Source organism: Quercus lobata, chromosome 2 (assembly GCF_001633185.2).
Source record: "Quercus lobata isolate SW786 chromosome 2, ValleyOak3.0 Primary Assembly, whole genome shotgun sequence".
Lineage (NCBI taxonomy): Eukaryota > Viridiplantae > Streptophyta > Magnoliopsida > Fagales > Fagaceae > Quercus > Quercus lobata.
The window spans coordinates 90,679,362-90,691,778 of record NC_044905.1 but is presented as its reverse complement, the minus strand read 5'-3'; the positions used below and the strand labels follow the sequence as shown (position 1 = coordinate 90,691,778).

Sequence of the window (12,417 nt, the reverse complement as noted above, 5' to 3'; positions counted from 1 at the left end):
TATACTAACGAAAAAAATATATTTAAGTTTTGGCCCAATGTATCTAAAAAATTCAATAAATATTTAATTAGCAACCAAATACCAAAATTTTTATAAAAACATATGAAAAATATTTTCCAAGTTCTAAGTTCCAAGTTTGAAATTCAAAATAAGTTAGCAAATGGAAACTAGCTAACTACAATATAAAATCCAAAAGTAAGCTGAATATTAATATGAAATGAACATTTAATTATTCTCATTCTAAGGTTCTTATAACTACCGTTCTAAATTTCTAATCATCATCGTTCATTTCATCATCTATGTAGACATTAAAAATTTGTATACTAGAGTTGCAAAAGATATCAAAATACAATTTCACACTCAACTATTTAAGTTATACCACTCAGCAACAATTAAAGAACATTCTCAAAAAATCAATCAATCAATATACAAATACAAGCATAACTGATAAAATTATATACAAAAAAATATTTTAGTAATATTAGAACATAAATTAGTATATTGATCAAACAAATTTAACAACATTATAACTTAAAAGGCAGCAAAGCCAACATCAAATTCATCATTTAAAAATGATGAAGCATTCCTTCATTTTGGTTACAAGTGAACTAGAAACTAGAAAACATTTGCTTAGGTTAACATAATTTTATTAAAAAATAAAGAAATAAAAAGTCATACCATCACAACATGAAAAAATAAAAACCCTTTAAGCTTCATCAAAACAAAAAATTTATTAAAAAAAATTTGTTTTGTTTGTTTTGTTTTTGCTTCCACATGTTTGTTTGTTTAGTCTCTTTTCCATGCTTTTATGCTCTCAATGCCCATGTTTCACACGTTTAATTGGTAGGTTTGCTATCACATATTAGAGTTAGGGTTTGTTTAGTGCTTTCCTTGTTTTGATGACATGAACATGCATTCACATGCTCATGCATAAATGCCATAGTTGCTAAGTTGCTGAAAGGTAAGTAAAAGGTAAGTCATGCATTGAATATGTTCGTGCATTTGTGATATGATTTTGTTTTGGTGCTAGAGATGAATGTGAATTCTTGGATGAATCACATGTTACTCGATCTTTCCTTATGCTTCTGCCTTGATGTGATTATATGTTGTTGCCTTGAATATGCTTTGATGCCATGTTAGATGAATGCTAGGGTTGTATATGTGTGGGTTAGTTTCTTATTCTTTATGGATGGATATGTATGTGTTTTGGGATGATGATGCCATGTTGTATGCTAGATGCATGTTAGTGTGTGTGTGAGTCTAGGACATAAGTGTTGAGCTAGTTTTTAATAGGGTTAAGGTATAAGACACACTGATGAGAGGCCAACCTTAGGGTTGGGTGATCTTGGGTGCCTAACACCTTTCCAAGAGCATACCTAAACTCCGAACCCATACTTTAGTAGTAAAATCAAAAAGGTCCTTCCTCGAAGGGACGCTATATATATGGTTCTTAGACCATTGAAAAAACTAGATGACAACTCCCCCCTTGTGCCCACACACCCCCATAAACTTATATTCTAGAAAGGCCCAATTAACAATAATTTTGCATATATACCCTTATCTTTTTTTTGATAGGATATATACCCTTATCTTTAAAACCATCTTTCTATAACATTAAAAAAAAACCTATATCTTTTTTAACATCAAAATATCAAAGTCTTATGCACATAAAGTAATTAAGATAATAACAAGTATATAAATCCATAAAATTAATTATGCAAATAGGCTGGGATGTTACAAATAGCTCTTTAATCTATTAAATGTTCCAAATTTAAGTCATAATTTGTATTTAAAAGTATGCATTAAAAATGAGTTTATGCACCAAATAGTAAATAACATCAGATTAGCATGAAATTTGACAGACATATTAAGAATATAGAAAAAATGTAATTCAATAATGTGTAGGTTGGGTTAAAAATTTGATCAATAGACTAGGGGTTGTATGCATGCAAGTTGGGTTAAACGATTTATATACGATAGTAATAGAAAAAGATCAAAACACTTATATTAAAATGTTTCTTTTTTTTCTTTTTTTGATGAGTATTTCTCATGTGATTTTTTTTTAACTGATAAGATTCTCCTGTGAGTTATATATTGTATATACACAAAATCGTGGATATTGTAAATTAGAAGTTGACCACTCTTTTGCGTTTGGCTATTGGGAAAAGTAGCAACAAGCAAGGTAGTTTCAAAATCCTTGATCTTTATACCGAAAGACCCCTTTAGTTTTATCATTATTAATATTAAATTCATTATTTTCAAGAACATCTTTGGGAAAAATGACCAACATCAATGAAGTATAACTTACCATGATCTTAATGAAAGATTTCTAGCATTGATGGTATTAATAGAACGGATTTTGAAGTATTAAACTAATGCATCAATGGCACTTAAAAAAGTTTCAGCTTTTATGTCATTGATAGGTACTATAAGTTCCCATCCTCGCGCTTCCATTAGCCTCAAGCATCCTCCAGTACCATTGATAAACCAGTACTCACACAGACTACAAGTTTATCTAGTTTGATAAGTACAATGGCATATCAATCATAAAGGATTACTCTCATATTGATATATGCATGTTTGGCAGTTGTTCCTACAAGGCTAGCTCAGTTGCCACAAACACCTGGATTGCCTCAAATACCTAGATTGTCACAAATACCCGTATTGTCAGAAATATCTAGATTGTTGCCACAAATAACTAGATTGTTCCCAAACCTTGGAGCTGGGGGACTTTCAGGGGCAAATGGGCAGTATTTGTCTTCTCTTGTAGACATACCAGGGTGTCTTACTCAAGTATTTGGTTCACTTGTCAATGGCCAATTCAGTATTATAGGGTCCTCTTGTTGCAAAGCCATCTCGGAGATTGAGGGAAATTGCTTGTCTAATTTGTTCCCCTCCAATCCCATCTTTGCTTCATTGCTCAATAACTCTTGTGGTCAACCATCTAAAAGAAATAGACAAGTCTTTGGAATCACCGCGAGTAAGGCTGCTTTACCAGGGATTTTACCAGGAAATCAAGACATACAGGAATGCTGGTCATCTCTTTCAGGTGTACCAGGGTGTCTTACAGATGTTATGAATTCACTCTTTAATGGTAGAGTTAACTTCTTTGGCCCTACTTGTTGTAAAGCCATCACTTTGGTCAGTGACCATTGCTTACCTAAATTATTCCCTTTTAACCTAGCTTTTCATTCAACACTTAAAAACGTTTGTTTAACTAGCTTTGGAGTTGGAGAACCTGCACCTTCACCTCTAGGAGCAGATCAGATCACTGTGAGCAAGCTGTATTTGCCAGTGAAATTACCTTTCCTAGGACTATCAGACAGGAATTGGGAAAAAGACGTTGCAAAATGCTGGTCATCACTTTCAAGCATTAATCGGTGTGTTGATGAGATTTATGGAACACTTTCTAGGGGTGAATTTAGTATTGTTGGTCCTACTTGCTGCAAATCCATCACTGTTATTAGTCATGAGTGTTGGCCCAAGATGTTCCCACTTAACCCATTGTTCCCTCCATTGCTCAAGAGTAAATGTGTACTCAGTGCTTCTAGGGCTGCACCAAAACCTAGGAGAATTTGATCATGCCTATGAATTCAAATTGGCTCATCATTGGCTACTGCAATATTAATAATGCATCGGTTGGTGATTGTAGGGAAATGTGCTTTTTTTTTTTTTTTGAGTTTAATTGAGAACAATGTTTCCTCGTGTGTTGTTTTTAGAGTTTTCTTTTCACTAATAAAATTCTAGTTCGCGTTTCAGCCATTGCATGTCGTTCTTGGCATGAAGTTAGTTCAAGTTGCATTTATTTAAGTGATTTACTCTCTTTTAGAATGTGTTACGCAAAGGAATTGTGGCTTAAAATATTGGGATAAGTTCATATTTTGGAATTTTTAATTTCATCCTAATTTATGCTACAATGTTGAGATCATCTAGTCACAGAAAAAATTAATGGTGATCCGAAAATATTATATTGAAATTAAGACGGTACCACAATATTTCATTTCAATAAAAAAATTTGAAATGATCATGAGAAAAGAATTGTTAACTTTGGTTTCCTCTTGATTTTCAACAGTTGAATTTCTAAAAGTTAAATACAATGAAAGAAAAGTGAACAAACAAATAATGTGTAATTGGATGTGAGTTGGTAACCTAGTATTTATCAAGACCTAGTTATGAGTCTTTTGACTATAAAAATAAAATTTTGAAATCAAGAAAATGTGTTTATGCTATTTGAAAACTTTTCACATGGTTTCAGTTTATTGGATATTTCACAAAATGATGCGGCTATGCAAAATTAAAATAAAAAAATAAATATAACAATATGTTATGTTTATTTTCATTAATAAAGTCTTATATTGTTAAATAAGGGACTTGAGTTTGAATTATGCCTATACAAAAAAGAAATAAAGTAGTGTCTTGGCTTGACATTAAAAAATAGTCATTATGGATCATACACCACAAATTTTCAAATACTCATATAATAATAATAATAATAATAATAAATGTAAGATTAAAAAATAAGAACGTTGAATATTGTGTCCAATGAATTGTGAGTTGTAATTATCTCGTAATACAATATGCATACGAGCCACAAATGTTCTACCAAGGTGAAACACCCACCTTTCCCTTAAAAAACAATAGTATGTGTGTGTGTGTGTGTGTGTTTTTTTTTTAATTAAAAAAAAAACATAGGTATTAATAATTAAAAACAAAAATTTTGTGTAAATATATATATATATATATATATGTTTTTGTTATGATATAAAATAAATTTATATTTCTATATACAAAACTACATTTTTAAAATATATCATTTTTATTATAAAGCAAAAAGTTATTTTGATTCATTTAAAGAGGGTCAAAATCCGAAAAGTAATAAGTAGTATATACCAAATATTTAAAATAATTGAACACGCACAAATTATGGAACGATGCTTAATTTAGTATTTTTTATTTTTTTATATTATATTTGTACTTCTCTACTGTCTAAATGCTACTAATTAAAGATAAATTTAAATATATGTTATTATTATTATTAGCATAATTTGTCAAGTTACACCTGATGTGACTTTAAGTAATATTATAATAGTAAAAATGTTTTTATTGAAAGTAAATTTTACCAAATCTATCATTGAATTACATGTACTCCTTATAACCTACATGCTTGTAAAAAATTTCAAAATGATCAGAGATCAATAGCTCTTTAATTTATTAAATGTTCAAAATTTAAATCTTAATTTGTATTTAAAAGTATGCATTAAAAATGAGTTTATGCACTGAATAGCAAATAACATCATATTAGAATGAAATTTGAAAGGCGTATTAAGAATATAGAAAAAAAATGTAATTTAATAGTGTGTAGGTTGGGTTAAAATATGTAATTAACCAGTCAAAATTTTTACACAAATTTGATCAATATATTTTGGGTAGTATGCATGTTGGTTGGGTTAAAAAATTATATACTATAATAATAGAAAAGGATCAAAGAACTTATAATATATTTACTAAAATGTTTCAATTTTTCACTTTTTGATTAGCATTCCACATGTGAGTTTTTTTTTTTTTTTAACTGATAAGATTCTCTTGTGAATTATATATAGTATATACACAAAATTGTGGATATTGTAAATTAGAAGTTGACGACTCTTTTACGTTTGGTTAAATGGAAAAGTAGAAACAACCAAGGTAGTTTTATTTGAAATACTTGATCTTTATACCGAAACACCTCTTCAATTATATCATTATTAAGATTAAATTCAATATTTTCAAGAACATCTTTGAGAAAAATGACCGGCATCAATGAAGTATAAATTACCATGATCTTAATGAAAGTTTTCTAGCATTGATGGTATTAATAGAACAGATTTTGAAGTATTAAACTAATGCATCAATGACACTTAAAAAAGTTTCAGTTTTTATGTCATTGATAGGTACTATAAGTTCCCATCCTCTCGCTTCCATTAGCCTCAAGCATCCTCCAATACCATTGATAAACTAGTACTCACACACACTACGAGTTTATCCAGTTTGATAAGTACCATGGCACATAAATAATAAAGGACTGCTCTCATATTGATATATGCATATTTGGCAATGTTGGTTCCTACAAGGCTAGCTCAGTTGCAACAAACTCCTGGATTGCCTCAAATACTCGAATTGTCAAAAATACCCGGATTGTCAGAAATATCTGGATTGTTGCCACAAATAACTAGATTGTTCCCAAAACTTGGAGCTGGGGAAATTTTGGGGGCAAATGGGCAGTGTTTGTCATCTCTTGTAGACATACCAAGGTGTTTTACTCAATTTTTTGGTTCACTTGTCAATGTCAATTCAGCATTTTAGGTTCCTCTTGTTGCAAAGCCATCTCGGAGATTGAGGGAAATTGCTTGTCTAATTTGTTCCCCTCCAATCCCATCTTTGCTTCTTTGCTTAATAACTCTTGTGGTCAACCATCTAAAGGAAACAGATAGGTCTCCGAAATCACAGCGAGTAAGGCCGCTTTACTAGGGATTTTACCGGGGAATCAAGTCATATAGGAATGTTGGTCATCTCTTTCAGGTGTACCAGGGTGTCTTACAGATGTTATGAATTCACTCTTTAATGGCAAAGTTAAATTCTTTGGCTGTACTTGTTGTAAAGCCATCACTTTGGTCAGTGACCATTGCTTGCCTAAATTGTTCCCTTTTAACCTAGCTTTTCATTCAAGACTTAAAAACGTTTGTTTAACTGGCTCTGGAGTTGGAGGACCTGCACCTTCAGCTCTAGAAGTAGATCAAATCACAGTGAGCAAGCTCTATTTTCCAGTGAAATTACCTTTCCTAGGACTATCTAATGGGAATTGGGAAAAAGACATTGCAAAATGTTGGTCATCACTTTCAAGCATTAATCGGTGTGTTGATGGGATTTATGGAACGCTTTCCAAGGGCGAATTTAGTGTGGTCGGTCCTTCTTGCTGCAAATCCATCATTGTTATTAGTCACAAGCGTTGGCCCAAGATGTTCCCACTTAACCCATTGTTCACTCCGTTGCTTAAGAGTAAATGTGAATGCAATTCATGGGCCGCACCAAAACCTAGGAGAATTTGATGATGCCTATGAATTTAGATGGGCTCATCATTGTCTATTGCAATATTAATAATGCATTGGTTGGTGATTGTAGGAAAATTTGGTCTTTTCTTTTTGAGAGTTTAATTGAGACCAGTGTTTCCTAGTGTGTTGTTTTTAGAATCTTCAATTCATCAATAAAATTCTTGTTGGCATTTAAGCCATTGCATGCACATCGTTCTTGGAATGATTTTAGTTCAAGTTGTATTTATTTATGTGATTTACTCTCCTTTAGAATGTGTTATGCAAAAAGGCATTGTGGCTTAATATATATGCTTAAAATATCGTATTCACATTTGCATTCTAATTTATGCTACAATGTAGGGATCATCTAGTCACAGAAAAAAAAAAAATAGTGGTGATATGAAAATAATATATTGAAATTAAAACGACAACACAATATTTCATTTCAATAAAAAAGTTTGAAATGATCTTGAGAAAAGAATTGGTAACTTTGGTTTCCTCTTGATTTTGAACAGTTGAATTGCTGAATGTTAAATACAATGAATGAAAAGTGGACAAACAAATAATGTATAGTTGGATGTGAGTTGGGTAACCTAGTAATTTATAAAGACCTAGTTATCAGTCTTTTGACTATATAAATAAAATTTAGAAATCAAGAAAATGTGTTTATGTAATTTGAATACTTTTTTTCATGGTATAAGTCTATTTGATATTTCACAAAATGTGGCTTTACAATATCAAAATAAAAAAAACAAATATAACAACATGTTTTCGTCATTTTCAATGATAATGTCTTATATTTTAAAATATTGTACTTGACTTCGAATTATGCCTACCCAAAAAATAAATCAAGTAGTGTCTTGGCTTGACATTAAAAGCAGTCATTTTGGATCGTATGTCACAAATTTTTGAATACTATTGTAACTATATATGTAAAAAATAAATATAGGATAAAAAAAAAAGATGAATATTGTGTTCTATGAATTGTGAGCTGAAATTCTCTCATAATACAATATGCATATGCAGTGACGAGCCATAAATTTTTTGTCAAAGACCAAACACCCTCCTTTCCCTTAAAAAACAATAAGTATGTGTAATTTTTTTATAAAAACAAGAGTTCAAGTCAAGTGTTAAAGTCATGAAGATCTGACCAAGAAACAAGTGAAGAAAGAGTTGTTCACTAAAGCTCGATAGAAGTCTTGATAGAATCCTTTCTATCGCGATTTAATGTTGAAGCTCGACAGAAGCTCAACACAAGCTGTTTCTGTCAAGACTTACGGAATTGGAATTTTCAAACATGATTTTTGGCCCAAGCTGATGTGTATATGTTGGGTTTCTTTTCTCACAACCCTAGACATATATATGGCTTATTTTAAAGGTTGTCACGCATGCATTGGGTGACCTAGTGCCTTATTCTCTTTGAAAAAAGCTACTACATTTTTATGCCAAAGGGTTTTGTAACAAGGAGCTTCCTGATCTTCATTGTGCATGAAGTGAAGAACTTTGTAGCGAACAATCTTCTTCAAGTTGGTGAGTTAATCACGTACTGGGATCTGTGCATCATTGGTTAGTCACATACTAGGATTCGTGCATTGAACAAAAAGAGTGCCGTTACAAGATCAAGTCCAATTGCGTATTGGAGTAAAGATTCAACTGTAGGTTGGTAATTTGGGATAGACCAAGGGTAGTTGGTAAGATTCTTTTTACTTGTAATTGCTTGATTATTGATTAGTGAATTCTTAGGAGTGGTAACCTTAAAATCACTCGGCGGGGTTTTTGCCTTGGTGGTTTTCCCAATTCATAAACAAATCACCGTGTCAAATTTAATTTCCGCTTCATTTAGTTTAGTTGGTGATTTGTTTGTGCTACCATGCCATTGCATGTAATTGAACCTAATTTATTAACTTGGGTAATTAACTAATTTGCAAGGGGTCAATACATTTATGCCCTATCACCTAGTGTGTTATTTTTAGAATTTTTAATTCATCAATAAAATTCTTGGCATTTTAGCCATTGCATGCACGTTGTTCTTGGAATGAATTTAGTTCAAGTTGCATTTATTTAAGTGATTTACTCTCTTTTAGAATGTGTTATGCAAAAAGGCATTGTGGCTTAATATATATGCTTAAAATATCATGATAAGTTCATTTTTTGGAATTTATTGTTTCATTTTAATTTATGCTACAATATTGGGATTGTCTAGTTATAGAAAAAAATAAATGGTGATATGAAAATAGTATATTGTCATTAAAACGACAACACAATTTTACATTTCAATAAAAAAATAATTTGAAATGATCTTGAGAAAAGAATTGGTAACTTTGGTTTCCTCTTGATTTTCAACAGCTGAATTACAGAAAGTTAAATGCAACGAAAGAAAATTGAACAAACAAATAACGTATAGTTGGATGCGAGTTGGGTAACCTAGTAATTTATCAAGACCTAGTAATGAGTATTTTGACTATATAAATAAAATTTTGAAATCAAGAAAATGTGTTTATGCTATTTGAATACTTTTTTCATGGTATTAGTATATTAGATATTTCAAAAAATGTGGCTGTATAGTGTCAAAATAAAAAATAAATGTAACAACATGTTTTTGGTTATTTTCAATGATAATGTCTTATATTTTAAAATAATGGACTTGTGTTCGAATTATGCCTACCCAAAAAACAAATCAAGTAGTGTCTGGGCTTGACAATAAAAAACAGTCATTATGGATCTTACGTCACAAATTTTCAAATATTAGTGTACATATATATGTAAAAAATAATTGTAGGATAAAAAAAGAAGATGAATATTGTGTCCTACGAATTGTGAGTTGAAATTTTCTCATAATACAATATGCATATGTAGTGACAAGGCACAAATTTTCCACCAAGGACCGAAAACCCACCATTCCCTTAAAGACAAAAATATGAATTAATAATTAAAAACCAAAAATTTTGTGTATATATAAATATATGTTTTTATTACGATATCAAATAAATTTATATTTCTATATATAAAAAAATATTTTTAAATTATAACATTTTTATTATAAATCTTAAAGTTATTTTGATTCATTTAAAGCGGGTCACCATCCCATAAGTAATAAGTAGTATATAACAAGTATTCAAATTAATTGAACATTCACAAATTTTGTATTGATGCTTAATTTAGTGTTGTTGTTTTCTTTTTTGGTACTTCTCTAGTGCCCAAATTTGACTAATTAAAGATAAATTTAAAATATCCGTCATTATCATTATTATTGGCATAATTTGTCAAGTTACACCTAGTGTGGCTTTAAGTAATGTTTCAATTGTTAAAATGTTTTTTTTTTTTTTTTGAATGGGAATTTTACTAAATTTGTTGTTGAATTAAATGTATCCTGTATAACCTTCATGCCAGTAAAATCTCAAAATGATCAAAGATCAATAGCTCGTTAATCTATGAATTGTTCAAAGTTTTAGCCTTAATTTGTACATTAAAATTATACATTAAAGATGAGCTTTTGGACTGGATAGTAAATAACATCAAATTAGCAGAAAATTTGACATGTGTATTAATAATACAGAAAAAATGTAATTCAGTAGTGTGTACATTGGGATAAAAAATGTAATTTTTCAGTCAAATTTTTTTTACACAAATTAGATTAATATATTTTGGGTAGTATGCATGAGGTTGGTTAAAAGATTTATATACTATAATAATCAAAAAACTTATACTATATTCATTAAAATGTTTCTAATTTTCTCTTTTTGAAGAGTATTTCTCCTATGAGGTTTTTTTTATTTTTTATTTTTAACTCATCAAAATTGTGGATATTGTAAATTAGAAGTTAACGACTCTTTTACACTTGGTTAATGGGAAAAGTAGCAACATCCAAGTTTGTTTTATTTGAAACCCTTGATCTTTATAGTGAAAGACCCGTTTAGTTTTTTCATTATTAAGATTCAATTCATTATTTTCAAGAACATCTTTGGGAAAAATGACCAGCATCAATGAAGTATAACGTACCATGATCTTAATGAAAGTTTTCTAGCATTGATGGTATTAATAGAACGGATCTAAAAGTATTAAATTAATGCATCAATGAAACTTGAAAATTTTTCAGTTTTTATGTCGTTGACAGGTACTATAAGTTCCTAGCCTTTCGCTTCCATTAGCCACAAGCATCCTCCAATACCATTGATAAACCAGTACTCACACACACTACGAGTTTATCCTGTTTGATAAGTACCATGGCATATAAATCGCAAAGGACTGCTCTTATAGTGATATATGCTTGTTTGGCAGTGTTGGTTCCTACAGGGCTAGCTCAGTTGCAACAAACTCCTGGATTGCCTCAAATACTTGGATTGTCACAAACACCCGGATTGTCACAAATATCTGGATTGTTGCCACAAATAACTAGATTGTTCCCAAACCATGGAGCTGGGGGACTTTCAGGGGCAAATGGGCAGTGTTTGTCATCTCATACAGACGTACCGGAGTGTCTCACTCAAGTTTTTGGTTCACTTGTCAATGGCCAATTCAGCATTATAGGTTCCTCTTGTTGCAAAGCCATTGCGGAGATTGAGGGAAGTTGCTTGTCTAAATTGTTCCCCTCCAATCCCATCTTCGCTCCTTTGCTCAATAATTCTTGTGGCCAACCATCTAAAGGAAACGGATAGGTCTCCGGAATCACCGCGAGTAAGGCGGCTTTAACAGGGATTTTACCGGGGAATCAAGACATACAGGAATGCTGGTCATCTCTTTCAGGTGTACCAGGGTGTCTTCAAGATGTAATGAATTCACTCTTTAATGGCAGAGTTAACATCTTTGGCCCTACTTGTTGTAAAGCCATCACTTTGGTCAGTGACCATTGCTTGCCAAAGTTGTTCCCTTTTAACCCAGCTTTTCATTCAACACTTAAAAACGTTTGTGTAACTGGCTCTGGAGTTGGAGGACCTACACCTTCACCTCTAGGAGCAGAACAGATCACTGCGAGCAAGCTGTATTTGCCAGTGAAATTACCTTTCCTAGGACTATCAGACGGGAATTGGGAAAAAGACGTTGCAAAATGCTGGTCATCACTTTCAAGCATTAATCGGTGTGTTGATGAGATTTATGAAACACTTTCCAGGGGTGAATTTAGCGTAGTCGGTCCTGCTTGTTGCAAATCCATCACTGTTATTAGTCACAAGTGTTGGCCCAAGATGTTCCCACTCAACCCATTGTTCCCTCCGTTGCTGAGGAGTAAATGTGAACACAATTCTAGGGCGGCACCAAAACCTTGGAGAGTTTGATCATGCCAGTGAATTCAGACAGGCTCATCATTGGCTACTGCAATATTAATAATGCATTCACTAGTGATTGTAGGAAAATT

At 31.5% G+C, this 12,417-nt stretch overlaps 1 protein-coding gene across 1 annotated transcript; it reads left to right on the top strand.

Annotated features, from left to right (window-relative positions):
• The first annotated feature begins 11,290 nt into the window (after nt 1–11,290).
• LOC115973805 lies at nt 11,291–11,722 on the top strand. Its single transcript, XM_031094042.1, has one exon. It carries the CDS (start codon nt 11,291–11,293, stop codon nt 11,720–11,722), a length of 432 nt encoding a protein of 143 aa, XP_030949902.1.
• The last annotated feature ends 695 nt before the right edge of the window (nt 11,723–12,417 follow it).

Bases quoted from the DNA above. Each gene is read 5' to 3' on its own strand.
- LOC115973805 (XM_031094042.1), top strand. From the start codon at position 11,291: ATGGCATATAAATCGCAAAGGACTGCTCTTATAGTGATATATGCTTGT.